We start from the raw sequence: 14,397 nt of genomic DNA on the forward strand, positions 1-14,397 counted from the left end.
CCAGGCTCTTATTCAGATCTCAATACTTAGTTTTTCGTGGAACTCTTTCCAGGCTCTTATTCAGGATAATGTTTTTATTTGTGTTGTATTACATTATATAGCATTCCTGTTTTCTTGACAATGTGCTCTCCCTCTGTGTATGTGGCAGGTTCTTCCTCTAGAGAACCAGATGAAGGAACCGAAGCGGTTCCCCACGGCTCTGAACATCGGGATGGGTATCACCATCGTCCTCTACGTTGTCTTGGCAACGCTGGGCTACCTCCACTTTGGTGACGACATCAAAGGAAGCATAACCCTTAACCTTCCTCACAATGCTTGGTAAGTCACATAAACAGGAACATGGTTGAACATGGTAGTACACATGGTGTAGATGGCTGGGTGGCTGGCCTTTTTTAAAGGAGCAAATTGACCTGCTCTGCCTCCCAGTACAAGGTTTCTCTGATGCTGTAGAGTACAGAGAGGTTAGGGCGGCCGTCTCAGTACTATGGTGACGGTTTTGTGGGTGTGTACAGTGTGTTTGTAGTCAATGTTTGACTGTGTTGTGTGTGTGGTTACATCATGTTTAATTATGATTTGCGTGTGTCAGTATTATATGCGGTCTCTAGACTTGGGCAGTATCCACATTGTCCTAACTTCATACCAACCAACATTTGGTAATGCTAAACACAACGGGTGCTTTTTTCAAACCCCATTGAGCCTCTGTAATCCGAGGTAACAATTACATGTAAAATTCCAGATCGAATGCTAGCTAAATGCTAACAAGCGCAATGCGATAATATTATGCAGTCTCTGACAAACTATTTGCAGGACAGACATCCCAGCTCATAAACCTATACAAGTATCTCAAAAATGCTACTCACAGTTTTCTGTGTGCATAAAACCTATATTTTACCAAGAAAAGCTTGTTTCTAGAAGAAACTAAATTAACTATCCAAATGTACAATTGAAGTACATTTAGCACATTTTAGACAGTTAACTTAATAGGTAGCCTAGCGGTTAAGAGCATTGGGCCAGTAATTGAAAGGTTGTTGGTTTGAATCCTCAAGCCGACTAGGTGAACAATTTGTCGATGTGCCCTTGAGCGAGGCACTTATCCATATTTGCTCCTGTAAGTCACTCTGGAAAAGAGTGTCTGCTAAATGACTCAAATGTAAATGTCAAATAAGATATCTTGTTGACAAACATTTTAAAGTTGTGAATTCCATACTGTAACTAGGTCAACCGGCGCACGCTGCACCACAGTGAGTGACTCACAAGGTGCTGGTCTCTCATTGTGTGCTTGTAAACAAATACCACATGACTGGGGACTACTGGTAAGGTTCATAATGTAAAATAATGTGATGGGTGAAATGAAGAACGCAATCTGCTTCATCTCCTTATGTATTGTACATGTTGACTGCAGGTATTTACTTAAAAAGGAGCTACAAATATTCACATTTATTAAAAAACTTCGTTTCAACAGTATTGACTGTATTGATAAACCATCTCCTGGCTATTTTCAAGTTCCCCGGTATACGGTATACCGTCCAAGCCTAGTATCGATGTAGTGTGTGTGTGTCTCTGTGATATGTCCTTTTGTCCTCTTTGTTTGAGTTTATGTGAAATGTGGGTGTCAGTTATCATGTTGTATTACTGTATAGGTCAGCTCAGTGTAACATGACTAGACGAGGTATGCCATGGTGAGTTACCAGGTTGTATTACTGTATAGGTCAGCTCAGTGTAACATGACTAGACGAGGTATGCCATGTTGAGTTACCAGGTTGTATTACTGTAGAGGTCAGCTCAGTGTAACATGACTAGACGAAGTATGCCATGGTGAGTTACCATGTTGTATTACTGTATAGGTCAGCTCAGTGTAACATGAATAGACGAGGTATGCCATGGTGAGTTACCATGTTGTATTACTGTAGAGGTCAGCTCAGTGTAACATGACTAGACGAGGTATGCCATGGTGAGTTACCATGTTGGATTACTGTATAGGTCAGCTCAGTGTAACATGAATAGACGAGGAATGCCATGGTGAGTTATCATGTTGTATTACTGTAGAGGTCAGCTCAGTGTAACATGAATAGACGAGGTATGCCATGGTGAGTTACCATGTTGTATTACTGTATAGGTCAGCTCAGTGTAACATGACTAGACGAGGTATGCCATGGTGAGTTACCATGTTGTATTACTGTATAGGTCAGCTCAGTGTAACATGACTAGACGAGGTATGCCATGGTGAGTTACCATGCCCATTGAACCATATTGCAAATGCACGTGCACTTGCAATATGATTCAACAGTGAAAAAACATCACCAAATGGGCATGATGAAGTCAACACAACGAGTGTTGGAAAGGAGCAACTATCACTGCCAGGCCATCCTGTGTTCATCAGGCCAGTCAATTTCGCATTCCTGCAGGATTTTTATAGCATGACAAATTCGTGATGGTACATGCCCATTGAACCATATTGCAAATGCACAGTGACTTTGCAAAAGTGAGAAAACATAAACAAATGGACATGATGAAATCAACACAACGAGTGATGGAAAGGTACAACTATCACTGCTCGGCCATCCTGTGTTCATCAGGCCAGTCAATTTTGCATTTCTGCAGGATTTTTGAGCATGTCAAATTTCTTATGGTAAATGCCCATTGAAACATATTGCAAATGCACGTGCATTTGCAATATGATTCTATAGTGAAAAAAACATCACCAAATGGACATGATGAAATCAACACAACGAGTGATGGAAAGGAACAACTATCACTGCCCGGCCATCCCGAGTTCATCAGGCCAGTCAATTTTGCATTTCTGCAGGATTTTTGAGCATGTCAAATTTCTTATGGCATTTGGCCCCCCAAAAAGTGACTTTTGACTTCCTATGAAATCATATTGCAAATGGACAAATCATATTCCTTATGCACAAGTAAAAAAAATAAAAATTCTGATAATGAATTTTTACAAAAGCATATTCATACAGTTCTTACACATGATTAATTGACATAAAATCGAAACAATTTCGAAAAACTGTCCAGAAAGCACTTTTTTACGAGGGTGATACGTTTTAAAAAAAAAAGTTCACATTTTTGACTTTTGACTTCCTATGAAATCATATTGTAAATGGACAAAACATATGCCTTATGCACAAGTTTAAAAAAAAATGATAATAAAATACGACTAAAGTATGTTGATACAGTTCTTATACGTGTGTAATTGACACAAAATTCGAAAGAATTTCGAAAAACGGTCTAGAAAGCACTTTTTTAAGGGTGTGTGAAGTTTTTTACAAAATTGACATTTTCGACTTTTGACTTCCTATGAAATCATATTGAAAATAGACAAAACATATTCCTTATGCGCATGTAAAAAAAAAAATATGATAATATAATTGGACAAAAGTATATTCATACAGTTCTTACACGTGTAATTGACAAAAAAAATCGAAAGAATTTCGAAAAACGGTCCAGAAAGCACTTTAAGGGGTGATAAGTTTTTGACAAAAATTTTGCTTTTGGATGTTGACTTGGGTTACATTTCCAATATGAAAAACCAAGGTGGAACGCATTCGCCACCTGTTGGATTTTTAAAGTGTTACAACTGGCAATTGCCATATGGCATTTGCAATACACTTTGCATGAATCAACGCCGAATTGGGTGGTATTGGACAATGTGTATATGGTTTGTCCGATGCCAATGACTTCCCATTCATTTTTGTCCAATACAGGGGGGTATTCCCTTACATCAAAGTTGGATCAACCTGTAGTGTGGTTTTCCACTTTTTAATGTTGAATGTGACTCCAAATCCAGACCTCCATGGGTTGATAAATTTGATTTCCATTGATAATTTTTGATGTGTGATTTTGTTGTCAGCACATTCAACTATGTAAAGAAAAAAGTATTTAATAAGAATATTTCATTCATTCAGATCTAGGATGTGTTATTTTAGTGTTCCCTTTATTTTTTTGAGCAGTGTATATTTATATTTGTGATTGTTCGAAGTAGCCACCCTTTGCCTTGATGATAGATTTGTACACTCTTGGCATTCTCTCAACCAGCTTAATGGGGTAGTCACCTGGAATGCAGTTCAATTAACAGGTGTGCCTTGTTATAAGTTAATTTTTGGAATTTCTTTCCTTAATGCGTTTGAGCTAATCAGTTGTGTTGTAACAAGGTAGGGGTGGTATACAGAAGATAGCCCTATTTGGTAAAAGACCAAGTGCATAGTATGGCAAGAACAACTCAAATAAGCAAAGCGAAACGACAGTCCATCGTTACTTTAAGACAGGAAGGTCAGTCAATCTGGAACATTTCAAGAGTTTCAAGTGCAGGCGCAAAAACCATCAGGCAATATGATTACACCAGCTCTTATGAGGACCGCCACAGGAAAGGAAGACCCAGAGTTACTTACCTCTGCTGCAGAGGATAAGTTAATTAGTGTTACCAGCCTCAGAAATTGCAGCCCAAATAAATGCTTCACAGAGTTCAAGTATCAGACCCATCTCAACATCTACTGTTCAGAGGAGACTACGTGAATCGGGCCTTCATGGTCGAATTGCTGCAAAGAAACCACTACTAAAAGGACATCAATAATCTTGGCTTGGGCCAAGATACACTAGCAATGGACATTAAGACCGGTGGAAATTTGTCCTTTTGTACTGATGAGTCCAAATGTTAGATTTTTGGTTCCAACTGGCATGTCTTTGTGAGACAGAGTAGACGAATGGATGATCTCCACATGTTCTCACTGTGAAGCTTGGAGGAGGAGGTGTGATGCTGTGGGGGGGGGGGGATTTGCTGGTGATGCTGTCAGTGATTTTATTTACAATTCAAGGCACACTTAACCAGCATGGCTACCACAGCATTATGCTGTGATACGCCATCCCATCTGATTTGCGCTTTGTGGGACTATCTTTTGTTATTCAACAGGACAATGACCCAACACTCCTCAAGGCTGTGTAAGGGCTATTTGACCAAGAAGGAGAGTGAGGGACTGCTGCATCAGATCACCTGGCCTCCACATTCACCAACCTCAACCCAATTGAGATGGTTTGGGATGAGTTGGACACAGAGTGAAGGAAAATCAGCCAACAAGTGCTCAGCATATGTGGGAACTCCTTCAAGACTGTTGGAAAAGCATTCCAGGTGAAGCTGGTTGAGGGAATGCCAAGAGTGTGCAAAACTGTCAAGGTGAAGTGTGGCTACATTGAAGAATCCAAAATACATTTTGATATGTTTAACATTTTTTTTGTTTACTACATGATTCCATATGTGTTATTTAATAGTTTTGATGAAAATAGTGACAATAAAGGAAAAACCCTTGAATGAGTAGGTGTTCAAAATTTTGATGGGTGCCATATGTGATGGGCTGTATAGACATAATGGACAGTATGAGGATATAATATTTACTATATCTGTAGAATACGTAGTAGTGATGCACCGATATGACATGTTTGGCACATACCGATATCCAATATTTTCCTTGCAAAAAAAAACGGTACGATAACCAATATTTAAAATGTTTGCGTCCTTTTAAGTTATCTAGTACAGTTAAATAGTTAGCACACACACATGTACACAGAAGTCTAAGGCACTGCATCTCAGTTCAAGAGGCGTCACTACAGTCCCCAGTTCAAATCCAGGCTGTTTCACATCTTGCTGTGATTAGGAGTCCCATAGGGCAGCGGACAATTGCCCCAGCGGTTTTGTTCTTGATGTCCTTTGACATCACTTTTGCACATTGGCGTTAAACTGGACATCGGGCTGATACCGATGTTGCCATTTTTTAGCTAATATGGTCAGATTCCACTATGTTCACCGATATATCGTGCATCCCAAATACGTAGGATAGAATAGTGTGTGTGTGTGTATATATACAGCAATAGTTGAATAGGATGACATTGACTAGAATGCTGTATATACATATGAAATTAGTAACTTGAAGCAGCTGGAATGATGAGAGCGGGCACTTTCTCTTGAGCTACATGCACTGTTTTGCACTGCTTTGAGACAAGGATGGGGACTGGTCTTGGTAAATCAATCAGGTTTTTATTTTAGCTGAGTCTCTGTTTGGGTATTGGTTTGCCTACAATTAGGGTGTGGAAATGTTAGGATTATTTTGCTCTTCACTCGCAGTCCATTAGTAGCCTACGCCTACTCTCGACCAGTCACGTTGTACAGCGCCATATTTTCTTAATGGAAACCCTGAGGCCTGCATAGGCTACTGTAAAATGCATTTTCCTTTTTTCATGGAATAGAAACACCATAATATGAATCCTTTAATTAAGCTACATTTCTAACAGTATAAACAGCACATCAAATTCAATAATAATTTACAAAGAAATTATAATCAATCCCATATAGTTCTAACAAAAAAGGTTTTAAAGTCTCTCGTACAGCCAACATTTAAAACAGTCAAATGCATTCGTAAATGCAATCGCTTCAGACGACATGTCTGAAAAATGGCTACCTCAGTATTTTACGCAAGATTTTCTGCGGGAGACACCATGTGACCACTTGCTATATATGGTCCCTTACGGCTATTCTTCAATGGAAATGCGTAAAAGACTTCACAATGCTTTAAACACCTTGGGGAATTCCTTGGGAAAACGTAAGCTCATTTGTAGCTCATTCACAGCCATATAAGGAGTCATTGGCATGAGGCGGTTTCAAAAAATACGGCACTTTCTGGTTTTTATCTGGGTTTCGCCTGTAACATCAGTTCTGTGGCACTCACAGACTATATTTGCAGGTTTGGAAACGTCAGTGTTTTCTTTCCAAAGCTGTCAATTATATGCATAGTCGAGCATCTTTTCGTGACAAAATATCTTGTTTAAAACGGGAACGTTTTTCATCCAAAAATTTTAATAGCGCCCCCTAATGCATAACTGGTTAATGGTAACAATGGCTGACAGTAAAGTGCTATGACATGGCACTTGAACGTGCCATACCATTCCACAGCACCCCGCAAGCTGTGCTGCAGTATGACACAACTTTCAAAGGAAGAACCACTGTAGGATATACCTTACCTTAGGAGGACGATTTGCAGGCAGAGACAAATAAATGGGTAATCACTATTTATTGAAAATGAAAGGCACAACACTCACTCACTATGGTAACCTAACACAACACTCACTCACTATGGTAACCTAACACAACACTCACTCACTATGGTAACCTAACACAACACTCACTCACTATGGTAACCTAACACAACACTCACTCACTATGGTAACCTAACACAACACTCACTCACTATGGTAACCTAACACAACACTCACTCACTATGGTAACCTAACACAACACTCACTCACTATGGTAACCTAACACAACACTCACTCACTATGGTAACCTAACACAACACTCACTCACTATGGTAACCTAACACAACACTCACTCACTATGGTAACCTAACACAACACTCACTCACTATGGTAACCTAACACAACACTCACTCACTATGGTAACCTAACCTATGCGCGCCTTGCTCCTTTTCATTGATGATAAATGTTTTTTGATTGCACCTCAACTCACGTCGGTTAAGTGCCCTCGTCTTTCCTTTGTCAATATTTATTATGTACAGACACTGTAGTAAACTATGGTCTAATCATATTTAATTTCCTTGGAAAGTTAACTGTTCCGTGATTCTCCGCCCATGCTTGCCTACGCTATTATTTTGAGACCACATATTTTGGGCACTCTTCATCTCACACGCCCAACTAGGAGAGGAAAGGTAGGCTGCTTAACTTGAAGCAGAGAATTCTGAGTGTGTGTGAATAACTTGGAAGAACGTGTCCCGATTTGGTGTTTTTAAATCACTGATTTTGAAGCTGATTCCCTGACCTGTCAATTTTTTTAATTTGCTGTTTTATGATTTTGTTATACTCTTGTAAATCCTATGGTTTTTGCTAGATTACTTGTAGTTTTTGTGTTGTTTGTCTGTAATTGTGTAATGACTTGGTGCTGCCTATCTTGGCCAGGAAGCTCTTGAAAAGAGATTCAAAATCTCAATGAGCCCTTCTTGGTTTAAAAAAAAAAAAAAAATGTGACAAAGATGTGTTTTTAATATAATAGGTAGAGGCTAAAGCATACAAATCAGAAAGACAACCGTTTCCAAATGATCTACGGGACAAAAATAAATCAAAATCATCTCAAAGTTGTCTGTCTGACCGCCTGCTCCCAACCATGAAAAATGCTGACTGCGTAGCAAGGATCTCTGTCGGGACCACAGGTCCTCTATGTTACTGTATGTATGGCCCATCCCAGTGTAATATGACAAGACGAGGTATGCTATGGTGAGGTTTGTCACTCGGGGAGTGAGAAAGTACAAATGTGCTTTAATTGCCAATGTCGTTTGGGTCTCATTAAATGAATAGGGCAGGCCCAAATGTAATGAGACAGAGGGGGGCTAGTATTTTGTCTTTCAGGTGATTGATGACTGCACATTTCATTATCCCTCATGTTTGATAAACGTAGCTTCATCAAGTGCCAGACCCCACACACACACACACACTAGCATCCAAGTACACTCACCCTCACACATCTATCTCCTTGGCGTGAACTTGCAACAGCTTTCGGAAATGGGATATTTGCAACAAAAAAAGCTCATACCCCCCAAGATGCCCTGAGTATTTGGTTCTCCGTTTTTCACTGGCACGAATTGTATCTGTAGCTCAGTTTAGAGAGAGGGGGAGAAAGTGGTAATAGAAGACTACCCGCTGGGCACAGACGTCATTTCAACGTCTAGTTTGATTTCCTTATTGGTTGAAGTTGTCAACAAATGTGAAATCAACATAAAATGTCAGTCATGTCATTGGATTTATGTTAAGTTTGGTGGAAAAAAATACAAAAGTCCCTTACTTTAATTACTTTTTGCAAATCCAATACATTTTCCACATTTAATTCAACATATTTTTTTATGAAATGGAAATAGTTTATTTAGAGAGCCAGGGGGCCAGGGGCAGCAGACACATTTGTTTTCACCATTGGAATAGGGATGTGGAAATATAGTGCATGCATCATATCTGCAGGTCCCAGATAACTAGCTCCCATTGCTTGCATGAGCCAAGATGGAGAGGCTTTTCAGTGGCTCCCACTGGAGAAACACAGTGGAGCGTGCAACTGCCGGTTAGAGTGGTTCTGTTGCTTGTGTCTATTCCCCCACGCAGAAATGATGAGCTTCTGCCCTCAATCTGGTGGATACCACGAGTCTCTCTCTGTCTCTGGCCAATGCAGTGGTTCTCCTCTGCCTGTAAGAGGTGATATTACCTCACCCCTTCCTCCTCTCTCCATCTTGTCTCATATTGAAGACTTTTTGCAGTGTTCTCCTCTGCTCCCTGTACACTCATAGTATGAGTTGCTATTCTCCATCCTCTCGGGCTCCTGTCTAGTAGGGACTTACACTATTACCACTTCTTGTCCTCCCTCCCTTTCTCTCGCTCTCTTTCATTGTCTCATTTACCTAACCTTTCCCTCACAGCTCAGCACCCAGCATTAACTCTCCTCACAGGTCTCCACTGTACTTTCCTTCCTCAATTTCCTTCCTCAATGGGTCCGTAATTGGCTCTATTGCCTCCTCTCTTTCCCTAATGGTCTATTCTCCCTGTCCCATCTTCCCCTCCGCCGGGTTGCTGCCAGTGGGCTTTGTCTGATATCAGAACTACAGTAGGAGGAGAATGTTTTTCATGGCTTTCCCTCTGGTATTGTGCGGCAGGTCTTTGCCGTGTGATAGCCTCGATTAATAATTTCCAATAGAGTCCCTCTGTGGCTTGGCAGGGGGCTAATCCCTGCATAGGAGAGAGGGGGGGGGGGGGGGGAAGCGGGACAGAGAGCGGGACAGGGGGATGAGCGAGGGAAAGGGTAGAGGGAGCGAGAGACTGACTGACCAGGAGAAAAGATGTTTAGGGACCTGGAGAGAAGACGAGATTTCCAAATGACATCAGTTTGACCGGTTGTAAGGAAATAGAAAGCTGTGACTGTCGAATTGTAACAGCCCAGCACTGCGATCATCCTCTTTTACCGCTTCACCAAATCTTTCCCGAACGTTACTGTTCTGGCCCATCCTCTTCAACGCTCCATTTCACAGTTTTTCTCTTATTGAATTCAACTCTGACAGTGTCCTGTTTGCCTCCATGGATAGATGTTAACTATTTGGCGATTTGCGCATAGGCTATTTGGTGTGCATACATTTAGGCCCAAGCTTACGCACTAATGCCAGATAGCCTAAAATAATAAACTTAGCTACATGGCCAATAGCAATTTATAACCTCCCTCTTACCTTCAGTGGTTGCTCCACTAAATGTTTTGAGATTATGCTGCGGGACATTTGTGGTTTAGTATGGTACTACTTCATTGCTCCAGACCAGTGCAAGGGGGAGTTAGAGCACTGATTATGCTTACCGGGTCCTACTGTGTCTCTAACTAAAAATGAATTGGTGACATAAACCTAAATAGAAACTGATAATTGTGCATGACTTCAGTATTACTTACTAACACCGTTGTAACAACTAAGGTTTTCATTTAAAAATTTTGTTAGGATTATTTTGCTCTTGCTGAAGAATGTGTTCTTAACTGACTTGCCTAGTTAAATAAAAGTGTAAAAAATATATATTATATATTATATATATATTTTTAAATCTGTGTACAAAAATACAGATTTCCGATTGTTATGAAAACTTTAAATCGGCCCCAATTAATCGGCCATTCCGATTAATCAGTCGACCTCTAGTTAGGACCATAACCACGAGAGGACTTGAAAATGAGCCGGAGCTGAGAGGATCACCAAAACTAAAGGTATTTTGGTTTTTAGTGATTTTTCTTTAAAAAAAATGTATATAGCCCATCATTGTGTAATAAAATCGATAATTAAATAAAGGTTAAATAAAATAAAAAAGTTCTATATTGTGTACTAAAAACTAGAATGTATTTTTTGCAGAACATACAACCATGCTGAAAATCATCCGTGGAGACCAGTTGACAAAGGACTGGACATGGGCCGAACCTAGAAAACACATGGTTGCCAAGAAAGCGGTTAGTTTTGCTTGATTCTTCAAATGTGTACACAGCATTTGTGTGTTGGAGTTGCTTTTAATTCTTAATTGATCTACCGTTTCTCTTATAGGCCACTGTAATCGATGGGGGCTCAGAGTGGTACCATTCTGCTCATCTGGTGAAGGTGCACATGGATCAGATTCAAATTTTGAAGACCGAGATCGGGCCATTGAAGGCAGACCAGCAGAAAGAGAAACATTATCTGAGAGCAGAGATACGGGCAACAGCTGATACATTTGTTCAGAGCCAGGCGGCATTGGCGGAGATTCAGGTTTTTAGGAATGAGATGGCGTCACAATCCATGCCAGGCACACCTGTGAGCTCTGGAACTCCACCTCCAACAGGCAGAGTCAACATACTTTGCGGGTTCATCAGGTCGTCGGTTCACCCTGACATTTCCAGTCCTCTTCTGACAACAGAACTTGACCAACTGCTCACCAGGCACAGCAAGGGCCGTCTGGACCGTTACGCTGTTCTGCTATAGCCTAATAAACAAATACAGGTGGCTTATCTTCAAAATGCTTTATTATCCAAATGTAAATGCATGTACTGTATTTATTCATCAAAGTAATTTAGCATTCGTTAATATAATATTTAAATAAAAAAAACTATTTCAAAATGACTGTTTATTTAGTTATGGATCCATAACGAATTATTATGGGAATAAATATCACTGAATTACAGAAATATTGGAACAAAGTTGTCCAATGAAGGGGAACAAATGGTTGCTTACTGGAAAATACTCATGGTCACGTTGTACAGCGCAATTAGCAGGGCTATATTTTGGCCTTTATGGGTGGCGCACAACTAGCCCAGCGTTTCTCTCCCTCTAAAAACAGAAATAAATGTTTTGGCCTTTACACATTATTTTGGCATTTTATTCAGATTTTTAAAAATCAAAATAACCTCCAAAATATTGTTATATATTATCAAGTTGATGGCACAGTCATATAGACCGGCACTTACATAAAGCTTAGTGACTCACTCATTCATGGCTTTGGATCAAAATAAATACGTACCAACATTCTTTCTGATAAATGTTTTGGTTATCCTGACCTGGACACCATGTACAGTACTATAATAGTATTATAATATCCCATTACCCAAATGCTCTCTGTATTTTGATACTTTGTGGATGGGGGCTCCTGAAGTGCAAATGCCTTGCTACAGATGCAGGTTCGACAGAGTTGACCCATGAGGCGGCTTTTGGTTTTAATTTAGAATCGTTTATATGTAATTTTTGGCAGAGTCACATATTTTTTTATTATACCGTAGGCGACATGAGTCTCACTAGTGTTGAGTAATGTGCTGTTAAAAGTGATGTAGGTATTATTTATTTAAAGAGCATATTGAAGTTAGAAGCAATAGGATTTGAAGCAAAAGCCTACAACCATTTTAGCAGATTTTTGCGCTGCTCTGAGACAAGCATGGGGACTGGTCTTGATAAATCAATGAGATTTTTATTTTAACTTAATCTCTGTTTGGTTATTGGTTAGACTAGAATTAGGGTGTAGCAATGTTATGCTCTTAGTGTAACCTTTATTTAACAAGGCAAATCAGTTATGAGCAAATTCTTATTTAAAAGGACAGCCTACTCCTTCCTCCCCATCGGGGAATTGAACCCCGGTCTTCCGCGTGCCCACACAACATGGGGATTCTTTAGCTAAATAGCCCAGTACTATAGCCTACTCGTGACCGTCACGTTGTACAGCGCCATATTTTCCGTTCCATCTTAATGGATACCAAGAGGATTTTTCATTTTCCTTGGAATAGAAACACCATAAAAAGCTAAATTCGCAAAATCAGTCCCATATACTATGTTCTTACAAAAAAAGGTTTTAACTTCTTTGGGATAGGGGGCAGCATTTTCACTTTTGGATAAATAGCGTGTCCAGAGTGACATGCCTCCTACTCAGTCCCAGATGCTAATATATGCATATTATTATTAGTATTGAATTGAAAACACTATGAAGTTTCTAAAACTGTTTGAATGATGTCTGCAAGTATAACAGAACTCATATGGCAGGCAAAAACATGAGAAAAAATCCAAACAGGAAGTGGGAAATCTGAGGTTTGTAGTATTTGAACTCACCCCTATCGAATACACAGTGGGATATGGTTTATTTTGCACTTCCTAAGGCTTCCACTAGGCGTCAACCGTCTTTAGAACTTTGTTTCAGGCTTCTCATGTGAAGGGGGGCTGAATAGGAGTTGTTTGACTAAGGGATCTGCCTGCAGCCCCTTTCTTAGTCACGCGCTTTCACTTGAGAGTTAGCTCTCGTTCCATTGCTTTTCTACAGACAATGGAATTCTACATTGCTTTTCTACAGACAATACTGAACGTAACACGCCAATGTAAAATAAGTTTTTTGGACATAAATATGAACTTTACCTAACAAAACATACATGCATTGGGTAACATGTAGTCCTATGAGTGTCATCTGAGGAAGATCATCAAAGGTTAGTGATACATTTTTTCTCTATTTGTGCTTTTTGTGACTCCTCTCTTTGGCTGGAAAAATGGCATAGTCGCTTGTGGAGCTTTCGCTGTAAAGCATTTTTTAAATCAGACACTGGCTGGATTAACGAGAATTTAATCTTTGAAATGGTGTCTAATTATATTTATGATATTTCTGTTTTGTATTTGGATTCCGCTTGCAGAACGGGGTTAGACAGTCCTAGACAGGTTAACTAGGCAAGTCAGTTAAGAACAAATTGTTATTTTCAAGGTCAGCCTACTCCTTCCTTCCCGTTGGTAATTGAACCCCGGTCTCCCGCAGGACACGGGGATTCTTTAGCTAAATAGCCCAGTACTGTACTCCCGCTAGCAGAACCCCAATCCTAGACAGGTTAAATTCTCTAGTACAGCCACTATTGAAGGCTATCAAATGCTTCTCAAAGATGCCATTTGGTGGTCAAACTAGCACTAACTAGCATTATTGGTACCAGTGGTTCACACTTAAATAATGTGCCATAGAATTCTGGGGCACCATGCAAGCTGTGCCGCAGTACGTGGCAACTTTTAAAGGACAAACCACTGTAGATAAGAAGCTCTCCCTGAAAGAGAAGGGATCCTTAAATGAACAGTGATAATTATGTTGAATAGCAATACTACTCCACTATTGATATTACAATGGCCACTACTAAACTCGCTGATGAAAACAAAGGAATAATTAGCATCAACAATGAACTTGTTGACACACTGCTCGCTTAACCCGGAAGCCAGGCGCACCAATGTGTAGGAGAAAACACCTTACAACTGGCGACCAAAGACGCCCGGCCCACCACAAGGAGTTGCTAGAGCGCGAGGGGACAAGGACATCCCTGCTGGCCAAAATCTCCCCTAACATGGACACCGATGG

At 40.1% G+C, this 14,397-nt stretch overlaps 1 protein-coding gene and 1 long non-coding RNA gene across 7 annotated transcripts in view; both read left to right on the forward strand.

Moving 5' to 3' along the window:
- slc36a4 (solute carrier family 36 member 4) overlaps positions 1–14,397 on the forward strand; it is a 261,014-nt gene that overhangs the window by 55,612 nt on the left and 191,005 nt on the right. For 5 of the 6 annotated variants that reach the window (XM_065024294.1, XM_065024295.1, XM_065024299.1 and 2 more), the window contains exon 10: positions 149–318. In XM_065024294.1, the coding sequence (XP_064880366.1) occupies positions 149–318 (170 nt within the window). Of the gene's footprint in view, positions 1–148; positions 319–4,915; positions 5,312–14,397 lie in introns of those variants that run through there. The other variant, XM_065024297.1, reaches the window with a different exon arrangement.
- LOC135573952 (uncharacterized) lies at positions 9,830–11,654 on the forward strand. The gene is made up of 2 exons (XR_010465030.1): positions 9,830–11,014; positions 11,106–11,654. It is a non-coding gene; the product is annotated as an uncharacterized LOC135573952 (long non-coding RNA).

This window comes from Oncorhynchus nerka, linkage group LG11 (genome assembly GCF_034236695.1).
Source record: "Oncorhynchus nerka isolate Pitt River linkage group LG11, Oner_Uvic_2.0, whole genome shotgun sequence".
Lineage (NCBI taxonomy): Eukaryota > Metazoa > Chordata > Actinopteri > Salmoniformes > Salmonidae > Oncorhynchus > Oncorhynchus nerka.